At 33.3% G+C, this 15906-nt stretch overlaps 2 protein-coding genes across 2 annotated transcripts; both read right to left on the bottom strand.

Annotated features, from left to right (window-relative positions):
• Positions 1–97: 97 nt before the first annotated feature.
• LOC103831119 (EEF1A lysine methyltransferase 2) lies at positions 98–2625 on the bottom strand. Its single transcript, XM_009106970.2, has 7 exons — positions 2296–2625; positions 2009–2134; positions 1733–1924; positions 1233–1329; positions 806–909; positions 648–699; positions 98–521 (listed from the first exon to the last, which is right to left on the bottom strand). Exons 1-7 carry the CDS (start codon positions 2514–2516, stop codon positions 300–302), a joined length of 1014 nt encoding a protein of 337 aa, XP_009105218.2. The 5' UTR covers positions 2517–2625; the 3' UTR covers positions 98–299.
• A 935-nt stretch (positions 2626–3560) lies between these two features.
• On the bottom strand, positions 3561–3977 carry LOC108869022. Its single transcript, XM_018652944.1, has one exon. It carries the CDS (start codon positions 3975–3977, stop codon positions 3561–3563), a length of 417 nt encoding a protein of 138 aa, XP_018508460.1.
• Between the last annotated feature and the right edge of the window lie 11929 nt (positions 3978–15906).

Raw genomic sequence — 15906 nt, forward strand, 5'->3', positions numbered from 1 at the left:
TGTTTGGTGGACTAATTTCAAAACTAAGTTTCTGATCTGATATTAGTCGGTTTAATACGATTTAGTTTATCCATATTGTCTCTTTCACATACTGAACTTAGGAAAAGAGAACACAATGATAAATGGCCAAACCCATAAGTTAAGTTTCTGAAAAGAAATTTAGAGGTTATTAAGAGCTCCCAAAAGCACATGAACATGTCTTGACGCAAGAAATACGGCTAGAAAAGAAGTCTGGGCATCACTAGGTTATGCCAACCCCAAAACCCACACCCCTCAACAGAAAAAAAACCACACTGTTATCACTTCCTTAGAAAAGCAACAGTTGCCACACGCGATCCAACAGACCCACCAAACATGAACGTCGGGTATGTCCTAACGTGGCTCAGATACTCGAACGGAGGATGATCAGTTTCACTTGCAGCTTCGGAAGACACATCTCCAGTTAAATTTGATTTCCTCATGTTGAAATTCTCCACTTCTTCCAAGAGTTCGTCCTTTGTGTTGTTACACGACGTGATAACCTTTGAACAGAGAAACAGAAACAAAAAAAGAGTTTATATAACACTGAGACAGTTTGCTTTAGGATAACATGGGAATTTATAGCAGCTTTCCACTACATATTTTTTCACGAGTCGAGAAGTTATTACCAATATTCCTCCAGGAGCAACCAGCTTGGACACTGAATCCCAATACATGACTCTGAAAACAGACAATGGGAGTGTGTCATTCGTAAACAAAAATAATCTACTTCACCTAACCCCGAGGACTAATAGCAAGTGTAAAGGAAATCAATATAAGGAGGTACCTTTTGACAGGGCCATCAGGGTGCAAACCAATGGCATCCAAAGTTCCTTTGTCCATCACCAGCTTGAACTGCCGTTCCAGTTTTGTATCAAGGATATCATCAACCTACGACAGCAAACTTTTAGTTCACTAACGTAGAGCACCTGAGATCTTTTTTCCAGATAAAAAGTTACGTCTTCTGATGTTCATTACTGTAACAACAACTAGTTCATAGCGAAGATTTTGTGTTGTAATACTAGATGCTAACTGCATGTAACCAACATATCCCATTCCTTGAATAAGGCCAGTCACCATTTACAAGAAATAAGATAAATACACAGGGAAAACTGCACAATTCCGCTAATTATACAATTTGGACGTTTATGAAGGAAGAAACCTTGTGGGTTTTGCAAACATTTACGGTAATGAAGCTTAAACAAAAATCATACCATGAAACGTATATTTGGGAAACCATCACGTTGGGAGAGATGTTGAGCGAGTTCAACCGCTCCTTCACTATAATCAGTCCCGGTTAAATCAGAGAACCTGAGCAAGAAAAATGCAAGGATGATGAGATTTATAATACTAAGTAGAGTATGAACGTAACATTCTGATGGTGTGTAAATGTTCTGTTAAAAGTATAATTATCAATGATACGGCCGTAGAGACTCATAAGTCATATCCCCAAAGATATACGGCCACCTCTAAGCATCATGCCAACATGATTTGGTGCAAGAGTGGAAGAAGAAAGTCAACACAAGATCTAGGCAGCAGACAAAGCCAGCCTACAAAGACATGACTACATCTTGTTTATTTTGATTCCTACATGATTCTTATTTCTTAACTTCTCAGACGTACCTAATGGCAATCAGCTAATGTAAAACGAGGATGTCATAACATAGCTACGCATCTAAGTGACAGAGCATAAAGAAAATGTTAAGAAGCTCACCCCTCCTTAGCAAGCTGATGAAGAAGTAACCCATTTCCGGTACCAAGATCAAGCACATTCCAGCTAGACAAATACTTGTCAGCCTGATCATTCACCTCACCGTTGTCAGAAACAGACATTTCCTTCTGAGAAATCTCAACGCACAAGTCTTTCGTCCAAGAGGTAACAATTTCCATGACATCATCACCGAACCTAAGGTTAAACAACAGGAAACGAAAGAAGTTAACAAACTTCCACTAGGCTAATGACCAGAGATCTAAATGGGTCCTTCCTTACCAAACTTCGCCGGTATGGCCATGCTCCCGGAAATTAGAGAGCTCATCAGAGTAAGCAGCGTCCCAATAGCTTTGGAGACCAAGCATTGACTGTCCTCCTTCTGCATCTGGCTCTTCCTTATCAGAACTGTCCACAATAATACTCCATTAGATTCAGTAAACCCTAAGATCTGGAAAATCAATTCGACTGTTCCTTCAAAATGTACAATTGATTCCTTAACGAAAACCCTAATTTCTCATTCCAGGCACTAGCTTTCTGCGATTTCCCAAAGCAGAGGAAATGTATACCTGTAATCGGAAGAGACGCGAAAGTTGGCGGAGGAGAGAGCCTCGGCGGCGTCGGCGTGGCGCTGATCGTCGTCGAGAGTGCTTCCGTACTCGCTCTTGATCGACCACGAATCCGCCGCAATAGATCGATCGTCGTCGGAAGCCAAGCTATCTGTTGTTGCTCTAGCCTGTTGCTGAGGGGTTGTCTCTGGTTCTTCCGGCGGTAGTCTGATTCCGGCCATGAGATTCAACGCAAGGAAAAGGGGGAAGAAGGTAGGGCTGCTTTTTTGACACTGTCTGATAGAAAAGAGACGATGAAGTTGTAATCTCCTACATTGGTTACTCCTCGAGTGTAATTTTATTACTTTGAAAACCATATTTTGTCATTTACAAAAGTTCTGTCCAAAAAAAAAACATGATAATATTGTATGATAGCACTAAAAAAAGGTTTTGTCACAAATATAAATTCTAAAGATCAAAATGACCAAAATGTTTCTTAAAAAAAATAAATATATATTTATATTCTTAGGGTTAACTAATCCAAAATTTAAAATTTAAAGTTAAGGGCTGGGAATTTGAGTTTAAGTTTTAAAATTTTATAAAATAAATAATAAATATTTAAATTTTGAAAAATAGTTTCAAAAAATATTTCGAATTACAAAAAAATTCAATAAAAAATTCAAAATTTATTTTTATAAAAAGTTCGAATTTGAAAACATATAATATGAAACTATAAAATTTAAAATTTTCTTTTATTTTTTATTTATTTTTTATTTATTTGTATTTATACATCTAGGGTATTAAGGTCTTTTTACATATTAAAAGAAAAATTTTGGTCATTTTCCTCCTTAAAATCTATTTTTGTGATAAAAATTGAAAATGATCTATTTAGAAGAATTGACAAAAAAAACATTTACAAAAATAACAAAACAACATTTATACATTTGCTAAGGTCTTGATTATTTACATATTTTTGGTTTTTAATTTTTAGTTTTTAGCTTTGACATTTAAATTTTTGCTTTATAAAAAAATATTTAAGTTTTTTTTTAAAGAAGTTGAATGAAAATTTCTTTCACTTCTAATTTTTAATATAACAAATTATGTCAAAGTAAAGTAAAGCTTGTTTTAATGACATTACTAAAGAAAAAAAATCAAACATATCAAAATAGTTGTTTATTGATTTTTTTTTTTTAAATGAATGTAAAATTTTATTCAAACAAAACATATATACATCAAGTGCTTCTAATGTTTGATTTGTAATCATAAACTAGTTTGAAAACAGAGCTTTAGTTCCATTCTAACCAATTTATAGTTGAGTCTTGTATTCTTGTTCCAAACCAAGTACATAGACCTTCTTCCAAATATTTCTTCCCCTTCCCTTTAACTGATAGCAGTTTCAGTCGGATTGTTCTATCAACACATTTGATCAGAACCTGTTCATCTTTTGACTGCTTCCCATGTCTACGCCCATTACTTTCTCGCCATATGCTATGAACTAGAGCTTTGAAAGCATACCGGATAAGGAATGTCTTAGTAGCTGTGTAGCTGGAGTTCGCTATCATCTCAATAATGTCATTCCAGTTCAGAGTAAATGCTTCTTTCATGATGCCTCCAACTAGAACTTTCCAGATTTTAGCCGAATATCTACATCCAAAGAACAAATGCTGGCAAGTCTCCTGGCTTTCTTCACACAACACACACATAGTGTCTATTATCTTCATTAAGTGGTAAAAACCTCTTATACTCTTGTTCTTTATATATATAATAAATATAAAAATAAAAAAAAATATTTTTTTTTATGTTTTCGAATTATACTTTTTCAAATTCAAATTTTTTTATAAACTTTTTTTTTTAACTTTTTAATTTTTTTTTCAAAAGGAAATTTTGAAAAAAAAAAATTATGTTTGAAACTATTTTTAAAATTTTTTAAATATTTTTAAGTATTTATTTATATATTTATTAGAATCGTAAAATTTCACATTCAAAAATTCTACCCAACCTTCAACTCTAAACTCTAAGTCTAGATTAGTTAACCCTATGAATATAAATATTTTTTATCCTTCATTAAAAGTGATGGTAAAAATAGTTAGAGTAAATATGAAAAATAGTACTATGAATGTGGTATTTGTGGTAATTTCTCTTTTTTTAACAGAGAGTACAACCTTTGTTATTTTGTATTTAAGAAAAAATATTAGTGTTGTTGCCTTCCAATTAATTTCATTTTGTTTCTAAAACAGTTTATGTATCTAGAAATTTTTCTTTCACTCCTTAAGTGTATTTTTATTACTCTGAAAACCATATTTTATCATTCATTTACAAAAATTTCTGCCAAAAAAATATTTTAAAAAGTAAAAAGAAAAAATGATTTCTTAGACATTATTTGAAAAGTAATTTGTGTCATTACCAATTTTTTTTTTTAAATGATGACATGATTTAATATAAAATGTAGCATGACTCTCACATTATTATGACATGTACAATTTCTTTTATGAAATTTACATTTTGATAAGATTCTTAAAATACAAGAATAACTTATTTGTATTATCATTAGTAAAAAAATTAATTAATAACATAACTATAAATATAAATAATTAAAGTTTCACATCAGTTTTAGAATTTGAAAATAAAAAGTTGTAGATCATTTTTGAGTTGTACTTTAACTAGATATAAAAACAATTGATCATGTTTTTCAGATTATTAATATTTTTGTATAATCGCCATAAAATATGTTCGTTCACCGAATGTTATTCGATTCACTGAATTAATTAGTAATTTCTTTTTACTTGAATGTATTTTAACAAAATTCAATTAATAAATAAATCTAATTTATAATATTAGGATTGTCATTAATGTAGGTGTCTAGTTTAGCTAGCTAGAACTTCACCTAGGAGTTGTAGACTCAAGTTATCACTTGCATCTCACCCTGAATCCGTTCTAATTGAGCTATGATTGCTAGAGTATGGCGAAAGCTGATCTAGGAAGTTTAGTGAACATTATTCAACATGTGCGTAAAGCTTGACTAACGCTCGTCGATCGATATTCGTATAGAATAATCAATCGATAGTGCGAAAGGTGTATCGATCGATATTCCTCTAGAATCATCGATTGACACTTTATCTGGTCAATAGACAAACCTTGAAAGTGAACGCCGATCGGTTTGTTATCAAGAGTTTGAGCTCTATAATATCATGCATACAACTATTAAGCATCTATAAGATTATAATCCTGATAACCTGAATAGAAACCCTAAGTCTAGCTACTTTATTTAATTGTCAAAACCCAATCAAATCAGCAACTGCCTTGCTCACAACCTGCTTATTTACATTTAAACATAATTAACCTAGCTTAATCACTCTGATTAGATTTATTGGGTTTCCTAGCTCCTTGTGGATTCGATCCCTAAGTACTACAATTGAACCTCTTATTTGAGAGAGTAATTCACTCCTTAGGGTAATTTGAGTGAGATCAAGTACCTCGACAACATCTACTACATGGTACCAACATTTCTTGGGCAGTCAGATTTCTGGGGTCTCATCGCTACCGGACACTTTGACTCAGGGACAACGAATCAGACAGATATTCGTCACCCGACACTATGCTACTTCATCAAGGTCCTTGCCAACACATTATTGTGCAAGATGGAGGCAAACAAAGTGCGGGTGCACGAACTTACATTGCTATTCAAGTCAATGAGGGATTTGGTGGATTTTGGCGATTTGCAGGGATCGATGGAGGACCGATCATTCAACATAGGGGCTGTTTTTGCTGAGTACTTGGTCAAGCTGAGTACTTGGTCAAGCTGAAGACTAAGTTGTTTCATGGTATTGCCGTATTGGCGCCAACAAGGAGACATTGGGAAAGCTTGCTTACACCCGTGTCAGGCACCTTGGGATTAGGATGGATGGAGTCACCGTTGTCAGAGACGGTCTTCATAGACGTGGTGCACCTGATGAGCACACAGTTGGTCAAGGCGGGACGTTTCTGGACCTTTGTGAATGGTGACAGATCACATCTGCTTGAGTTACCTCAGCGGATGGCTACATATTTTAGAGGCGACGTCAGCAGACTTGCATTCCACCCGGACCCACTTCTCCTCTGCAACCCAGCCAACCGAACGCCAACGTGCCATTCCCAGAGGAGCCGCAGAAGCAGCCGCCCATGCACAGCCAGACGGTCCTAATTTCCCACACATTCTGGACATACACATGCACGATCATGGTAACTTCAGGCTCGTTGTGGTGGACGCTCTTCATGCCATTTGGGCCAGAGTGTCGAGATGCCGCTGCGTAGAGAGAGTGTCGCGAGATCACCATCAGCTGGAGGATCATCTCGCCGACAAGAGGATGAATCAGATGACACTGATGAAGACAACAGTGAGGACTAGTCCCCATCTTTCTACTTTTAGCTACTTATGTTTTATTTTTCGGTTTTATTAAGACTTATGCTTGCACTTATTCTATTTTACATTGCTATGATTTGAGAGTTGAGACTATCTATTGCCTAAATTTCACATGTTTTTGGATTGTCTAACAGAGCAAACAGTGCTGACTGATGACTCATACCTGATGAGTTAGACCATATGATACGTTACTTTAGGCGCAAAAATTTTCTTCTCAGCACCATCGATCGACACCAAGTTCATGGTGACGATCGACGCTCGAGATAGAAAGGTACGAAACTTTATCTTACTGTCTAGCATTTCTTTAGTACTTATGATTTATTTCTTAACCAATCTTAGACTAAATAACACTAGGGACAATATCGTTTAAGTTTGGAGACGGTAGTTACTGATATTATGTTTTATTTGTGTCTTATAAAAAAATAGTTTTTACTTAAAATTTTTATTGAGTCAAGAAAGGGATTATGATCGTTTACAATTTGATTGTTACTCTAACCACTCTCTAGAACTATCTTGATTTATTGACTGAATGATGTATTAGATGGAAACACCATAGTGTATCACATACTACTCACATCCACACTTACTAAGAATGTCTGGTGAAACCAAAGCTGACTTCCAACTTTAACTTATTCTACTCGCTTGTTTTGGGGCTTGGTATACATTGGATCGGAATCCTCCGGCGAGTCTAGAAGGTATTAGACTTAGTGTCCCTAGTTCTCCTTCCACCTCTCTTTGGCATCCATATTTACAAAATATTGAATTGATTTCTTACGGTTTAGAGGGGTATGAATGTTTCATGCGACCCCATTATTCTACTATAATAGAATGATCACACATTGATTGGAAGCGAGGGGTAGATACATTATTGATGACCCCACTATTCGCCTACAACATTTGCCCAATAATACTATATACTATATAATAATAAAAACTCGGATTTAGAGAAGAGAGAGAGAAAACAAGAAAGGGTTACATGTAGGTCTAGATACTTGTTTGAGTTGATTACATGTGTTCCTTGATCGATACTCCCAAGATGTAGCCTACACATTTACTTTATGCAGAAATGAAGTCAATAAAGGGGTATGTCTGGCGCTATCAGTGGAGTTATGTGATGGTCATGATGACTAAGCTAGAGTGTAGTACATTGAATCATCCAAGGTTAGTAATTATTCATTTTCACCTAACATATTTGCAGAAGTGAGAGTAGTAATTTTAGATTTTGTGAGTCCCTGCTGTTTTTTAAACCTTCTTCAGATGATTGTCCTATATTTTGCTTGAGGAAAAGCAAAAGGATAAGTCTGGGGAAGCTGATATGTCATGAATTTTATCCAATTTTACCCATGATTTATATATGTTTTTAGAGTTTTTTATATGCATTTAAAGTTTTTTTAGAAACTTTACAGGTTCAAGTACTCAATGGACATATTTGGAGCTTTTGGATCGTTTGGAACTTTGAGGAAAGCTCTGCTGAAAACATGAAGTTGAAGTCAATTGTTGCAACAAACATCGATCGACGGAAGACATGAAGCTCGATCGACATCTTGCTCCGTGAGTTTAATGATGATTTTGGAAAATTACAAGTTTTACTCAGAATTTCTGAGATATTGCACCACAAATCCATGACTACCTATTAGCTTATTATTAGGGGTTTTCTATTATAACTAGAGACAAACTTTTAGAGAGAGACTAATTTTGGAGGCAGACATCTATACACTTATTGAGAGAGCTTAGGATTGGAGAGAGAGATCTGAACTTCATACCAGAGAAGATCTTGAACTCCTTTGTTTCTTAATCTACTTTGTTTGCTTTTCATTTCATTTTATTGCAGTATTACTCAGACCAATCATAATGTTTTTATGAATATGTCTGAGTAGTCTTCTTGTTAGATTTAAGGTTTTTCAAAGGCTGATCTATGTATTGCTGAAATGAATAGTTGTTAAGGAATTAAAATAGTTCTTCATCTAGTTATTCTTACTGCTCAGTCTACGCATGATCACCCTGAACTTAGATCTTAGGATTGATTGGCGCAAGCAAAAGATTGGTTTGTCACCTAAAACTAAGCTAGTATGATCTAATTAGCTAGGCGCACACGAAAGTTTGTCTAAACAATTAGAGAACACATCAACCCACTCGATAAAGCTTGCTAGAATGAAAATCGATCGACACACCAACAAGTGTATCGATCGGCGTTTTAAAAGTTGTATTGATCGATACTTGAGAAGTACATCGATCGACACTTTCTAATGATTAACAAACGGAATTTGAGATCTTAGATCTAGACATTAGATAATCTAAACAAACGGAAGTTGATAGATTATAACTTAAGTTTGAGTTCGAGAACAATTAATATTCATGAATCCCTAATAAACCATAGAAGCATACTTATCATACATGAGAATTTACCTGAATATAGCTATTTACCTTTAATTGTTTAGAACATCAATCAACCAACTGAACAACTATCTTATTCACCAAAACTTCAATTTATTTATTGTTTACAACATTTCCATTTAGCTTTACTTCGAAAACTATAAAATCTATTATGTAATCCTAGAATCTATGTGGATTCGATCCCTAAGTACTACAACTGAACATCTTTTTTGAGAGAATAAGCCACTCAAATAGCAAAACAAACAATGCGATGATAGCACATAACTAGTCCATACACCCCCACATTCTCCTCATAAGGATATACAATATCAACTGCGGCGATAGTACAAAAGTTCGTCTCTGTACCCCTGCAGTGTCTGCTCTGTGTTGATATGAAAATGTCTTTGCACTCCGCAATCTTTGCTCTGCATCGCTATGAAAACGTCTATGCACCCCACAATCTCTCAAACATCTGCGTCGCTAGCTCAGACGTCTCTGCCCCCCGTAATCCCCACATAGCCCTTATATTTATAACTATATATATATACATATATATATCTATATAACATCACTTAACATCACATAATCCAATCAACTGTTAAATCTTCTAAACCCCTAGTTCTGGTTTACAATGAAATAATTAACTACCAAACAAGACTCAAAAAGACTCAATTCAAACAAACGAATCATGATTCAAAATCTAAAGTACAATAGAAAGAATTCTACACTGGTACGAGATTTACGGAATAGACCTTCACCTTTGCTATGATCGGGAACCGGAAACGGATTAGAGAACAAAACACCCGGTCTCGGCTTCTCGCCATCATCACATGAGGAGCATAACAAAAATGTGCATGCATATAGACCTGCAGAGAAGGGCGAAGCTAGACTTTTTTATAACTGGGTGCAAAACTAATAAAAGTAGTCTTAGGGGTATTGAACTCAGGTTGCTAGAAAATCATGGGTGCACCATAACCAAATTAACCACTTCCATCTTATGTTTCTATTGTAAAATGTTAAATATCTAAAATACATTGGGTGCATGTGCACCCTTAGTAATCAACGTGGCTTCGCCACTGCCTACAGATCAGTTGGTGACAACTTATTTTATGATCAGAAGGTTGTTAAAGGATGAGGTATTGGATTCGAGTAACGCCAAACACATCAATAAGCTAAATGGAGAAGTCAATGAAAACTCAAATGTGAGAGGTTAGGGTCGGTGCTCTGCAGGTGCAGGTCCAATTCGAGACCCACGGGGCAGGTTGTTACAAAATAAATACACGAAAATTGTGTGTTGATATGTTTATATGAAAATTATGTGTTTATATATGTGCTTGTATATAGAATGACACAGACACAACTTGTATCATTATAAAGTCTCTCTTCCTCATCGTGAGCTCTTCTCTCAGTTGTTGGGAGATTAACTTGCATTCTCCAGAGTCTCTCTTCCTCATCGTGAGCTCTTCTCTCCGTTGTCAAGGATCTACAGTCACCTCCCTCCATCACTTGTGGATTGTTTGGTTTAGGTGTACCTTGACCTTCCGATGGCCGGGGGCCGGGAAGCCAACCGCCTTTGCCTCCGGTTGTCGTCCATTCAAGTATCTTTCGGGATCTTTCCAACTTCCTTCGATCCTTTGAATATTTGCGTCTGCAGGTTTAATCCTTTCTACTACAACTACATTAGACCTAATCTTGTATTTAAGAGCCTTTATCTTCTTTTTTTTTTCCGGAGATTCTTAAGTAGAATTTTTCTTTTTAATAGCTTTAGATCTAAAACTTCTTATATCTCTTTGCTATTTCTTTGGAAATAAATTCACATACTTGACAAACAAAATTCATTATAAAGTCACAAGTCACAACACGTTCTTTAGCAACTAAAAAGTCATGACACGTAAATACACATATTTTATGTATATATATTAAGTTATCTTTTATTCTTTTTTCTGGATAAGATATCCTGTAATATTTAAATGAGTTCATGGTAATATACTACGACTAACCTAACTCGGAATATCTTCGATATCTGCATCTGGATTGATGACTGTGAGTATATCTATACTAGATCACTTTTTTTTTTTGCTAAAATCTATACTAGATCACTTAAAAATAAAATGAAAAAGATATTAATTATTTTAATAGGTAAAAATATATAAAATTAATTAATTCTACTATTTATTTGTATACAAAATAAAAACAGAACATGATTTTTGAAAAAATTGAAAAACTGTGAAAGTTTTCGGATCAACCTACAAAAAAAATGAAAAAGGATATTCGTCATTCTTATATATTTAAATCAGTTCCAGTCCTTGTTTCTGTTTTCCTGAATGCTCCAAAAACAATTTCCTATAGAAGAAAACTTTTTAATGGATCATGCGGCAAAGATGGAATGAGGTAAGACACACACCTGGCCAAGTGCTTAGCGTTGGAGAGAGAGAGCTTCTTAGTGAGAGAAAGTAGATCTATTCGGTTCCGGCGTACGGCCGGCGCGTGAGCGAGCGTGCCGTCGCCGGAACCGTGGTCCGTCCGTTTAAAGTTATCTTAGTGACTCTCTTCGTATCCTCCCCCCCACTATCGCCTTGTCTGAGCTGTGGATCCGGCCCAATCTTTGGTGCATGGCGGTTTCTTGTCTGGAGTGAAGACGCGGTCGTGGGGAAGGGTTTCTGCGGTGGAGAGTAGGTATTTTTAGATCAAGTTTCGAAGCCGTGAAGGGGAGGCTTTTACAGCTCCGTCGTCGTCGGGTTTTCTCCGGGAGGTGGAGGCTCCTGTAGCTCCGCCGTCGTCGGTTCAGTTTCCGGGAGGGGGAGGCTTACCTAGCTCCGTCGTCGCCGTCTTGTTACCGGAGGGTGGAGGCTACTATAGATCTACACTGCCGGCGTGGTACCCGTAGGAAGTTTGGGTGTTAGCGGTGAAAGTTTGGTTGGGTTGTTGTTCTTGTCGGCGGAAAGTGGAGGTTGAGGGTTCGGTTTTTACTCCCGAGAGAAGAGTGGGTGGTTCTGATGAGAGCGCGGTTTGTCCGATAACGCTTTCGGTGGAGGACCATCGGAGAAGAAGGTAGATCGAGGCGGGTTTTGAGATCCGGCGAAACGAAGGTCCGGTGAGTTGGATCTGGAGGCGTTTAGTGGCGGAGACGGTCAGGTCGAGGCGGTGTGCGACGCGTGTCGATCCGAGGGCGCAGATGCTTCCACGTGTTCAGCAGCCAGCTTCCTTGATGCGTTTGTCCAGCCGTCGTCGTTTGGTCTTGTTTGGTGTGGGCCGCGGGCCGTTAAAGTGTTAGATTGTAGCCGTTAGGCTTTTGGGCTTTTAGGTTTATTGTGTATTTGGGCCTTAGGCCATGTATTTTGGGCTTGGCCCGGTTTATGAATTAAAATTTATCCTTGGCGGAAAAAAAAAAAAGATGGAATGAGGTACCTATGAAAAGAATGTTATATGATTATATAATATAGAGTTACAAGTCTTATCAGTGCCGTGGTTTATATTATAATATAAGGTTAAAACATCTATGAAAACCAATTATTAAAAAAAAAAGAACGTTAAAACATCTATTTTGGTGAAGTGTCATTCGCTCAGTTAACATATATCAAAATCAAAACTTAGAAGAACTGACTGGCATTAGGGATAAACTAATATTAATTTTGGTAGGGACTATAGGCTTTTAACCCATAACCTTTATATAATTTAAAACATTTATTTTGCACATGTAAACTTATTTCGAATTCTCTGTAACCAATATTGTCTTTTCCTTCACGTTCAGTAACCTTGTTCTCTTTTAATAAAAAACAATCTAATACCATTCACATTCGATTTAAAAAAAATCTAATACCATGCAACAAATAATTTTCCTATGGTTTTATAACGTAACCATAGAAAAATATTCGTGTTCATGCTGGCGAACACATCGGAACAATTGTTAACGAGTATTCTCTATATCTAATGCATCTATGGATCTATGCTGATAATTTCTATGCATTCTTTCTTGAATCTTAAACCTCGAACTAAGCCACCACGTCGCTCGAATGGCCCTCACTTTAAATTAAGATTGTTTCTATAGTGATAAGTCGATCAAAACACCTCGGACTAAATTTTATGTATTTTTTCATGAATCTTAATTTGATTAATTGCATAATTGTCCTTAAGCATTAATCGTTTTGCGACTCTTTTACACATAAAACATAAAATTTGTGGGTTTCTATGTTTACGAGTAAAATAGTTACAAAACGATTAGTGCATATAAAATATTAATGATTGCGTCATCATATAAGAATATTAATCTCATAAATATGGTTTGTTACTCTACACAATTTTGATGTGTTTAATCTACATATATAAAGTAGAAAAAATTTATTTTCATTAAACTACTTTATCACATAACTCTCTAATTTGTAGACACATAAGCACAACCTATATATAAAATTTTAGTTAAAAAAACCTATATATGAAATTTTTTTAAGCAAATGTGAGGTTAATGAATTAATGAAATAAATAAATATAAAAATCATTTATCAGTTTAACAATTTAAATGTATACAGTTACACTGAAAATAATTTAAAATTTTTATCTGTCATTTTTAATATCATAAAAAATTCCCAGCATATTTTACTAACAAATCATACTATTATTTGAGAACATGTTTATGTGAAAACTGTGTAATTTGATTGTCTCACTATTTCACTATAGTGACATTGCATTAATCAATAAGCCTTAGTGACTAGAATTGTAATTAGACAAAACTTGATTTAAAAATAAATAAATAAAATATAACTATCTAACCCATTTTCGTAGACATCCCAATATATTAATCAAATACTATATAGTAGTCAAATCACTAAACTATTATTATATACAAGTCTAATTTATAAATTATTAACAAATAATATTTTGTCAATATATGACTATATACACCTTTTTCAGAGTATAAACTATATATTATAAATTTCACATTTGTTCTAAATTTTATAATATATATATATATATATATATCATTCTTTTTAGTTTTAAGCTAATTCACTCATAATTTTTTAAGTTTTCGTCAGAAAAAAGAAGAGAAAATGACAAAAATACATTTCATTAAAAAGCAAAAGGCCCTTATACCATAAATACATAAATATAACTAATTAAACAAACAAATAAATATTTTATTACAGTTTCAAATTATATGTTTTCGAATTTTTATACATTTAAAAAAAAATTATGCAATACTTTTTCAATTTTTTTTTGGGAAATTCGAAAAAATTTGGAAAAATATTTTTAGAATTTTTATTTTTCTATATTTAATATTTATTTTTTTGTTTAAAAAAAATTAAACTTCACTTCCAAAACTTTAACCCTTAACTCTATTCCATAATTCTAGATTATTTAACTCTATCGGTATAAATATTTATTTACCTCTTTAATGAAATATTTTTAGTCATTTTTTGTCCTTAGAGGCTATATTGTGAATAAAGACTTTTTTATGGTTATCCTATGATATTTTTCAATAATTAATTGATATGAATTGAATATATTTACATATTTCTATATAAAGGTATATAATAAATTGAATCAAGCAAGAAATATGCAGTCAAAGCAAAACTGTATTATAAGGTGTTGGGTACGTAAGCATCGGTATCTATTTATGCAATATAATTTTACTAGGTTAAGATGTGCGCCTTGCGCGGAATAAATATTATATATATATATTATTTTTAAGTATTATATATTTTTTACATATTATGAAATAATAAATATATATTGAATAATTAAAAATTTAGTAACTATTACGTATATAATTAAATTGGTACAAATACTTAAATAAATTTTATTTATCCAGACAAACACTTTTTCAATTTTATATGTTATAAAATTAAGTTTAAATGATATTAACATAGATATATAGTACATTTTTTAATATTGACATCTGTTAAAAAATATTTTATACTCATATTATTTTTGATCGTTTGTATTTCTTTATAACAAGAATTTTAAATCAATGATAACAATAAAACATTTATGGGATGTTTAATAGTTTTAATAATTTATAATTTTAAAAACATTCAATGCAAAGTTTAAAATCTAAATATTAAGTTGTCAATAATTGTTCAAAATGTTTATCAAAAAATTTCAAATCAAATTCAAAATTAAAATACTTATGTATTTTATATGGTTTATAATTTATTTAAAAAAATATTTATATGCATATATATAATATTTATTAAATGAGACTTCCTACTTATGTAATCCTTTATATCTTGTTATAACATAAATTTTAAACCATGGATCACAAAAATTTCAGTGTGAGATTTTTTAACAACTTAGTCATTTATATTTGTTTTTTAAAATTCAAAATATAACATATACGAAAAAATCTAAAATTTTATTATATAGTTAATGTGGTTGTTTAATTTATTTTAAAATGAATTAAAAATGATAAAAAATAGACTGATTTTTATCAAATCTTTATTATTCAATATCATTAATTGTCATATATACTTTAGCCACATTAGGTAATTCCGTGGTTTTTATTTAAGAAAACAATGAAAATCATTTATGATTAATTTATGGTTAGTTTCATAAAAAACTTATTATATATTTATATGGACCAACATATTTTTCTAAGGATTCTAAGAATGATTGTGGTGATGACATGTGGTTACAAAAATATGTTGTAATGCTTCTTTTTTAATATATAGGGAATTTAATGGAAGCATTGAGTTTCACTATGCAGTGTATAAATAAAAGTCTTGGAATTGCTAGCTAAACACACAATTCGCTTATGAACAAGGAAAATAACATAATGAATAATCTGTTAGGGATAAGTCTTTACTTCGGGAAGCATCTTTAAATTCATTTTTTTTCTATTCTATTTCTATTGTCTTCAGCAAATA

The sequence above is a fragment of the Brassica rapa genome, chromosome A07 (assembly GCF_000309985.2).
Source record: "Brassica rapa cultivar Chiifu-401-42 chromosome A07, CAAS_Brap_v3.01, whole genome shotgun sequence".
Taxonomy (NCBI): Eukaryota; Viridiplantae; Streptophyta; class Magnoliopsida; order Brassicales; family Brassicaceae; genus Brassica; species Brassica rapa.

Excerpts from the sequence above, each read along its gene's own strand:
- LOC103831119 (XM_009106970.2), bottom strand. The coding sequence starts at position 2,516 with ATGGCCGGAATCAGACTACCGCCGGAAGAACCAGAGACAACCCCTCAG. Across the intron at positions 1,925-2,008 it reads GGCCATACCGGCGAAGTTTG|GTTCGGTGATGATGTCATGG; the intron begins GTAAGGAAGGAC and ends GTTTAACCTTAG. Across the intron at positions 1,330-1,732 it reads CATCAGCTTGCTAAGGAGGG|GTTCTCTGATTTAACCGGGA; the intron begins GTGAGCTTCTTA and ends TTTCTTGCTCAG.
- LOC108869022 (XM_018652944.1), bottom strand. The coding sequence starts at position 3,977 with ATGTGTGTGTTGTGTGAAGAAAGCCAGGAGACTTGCCAGCATTTGTTC.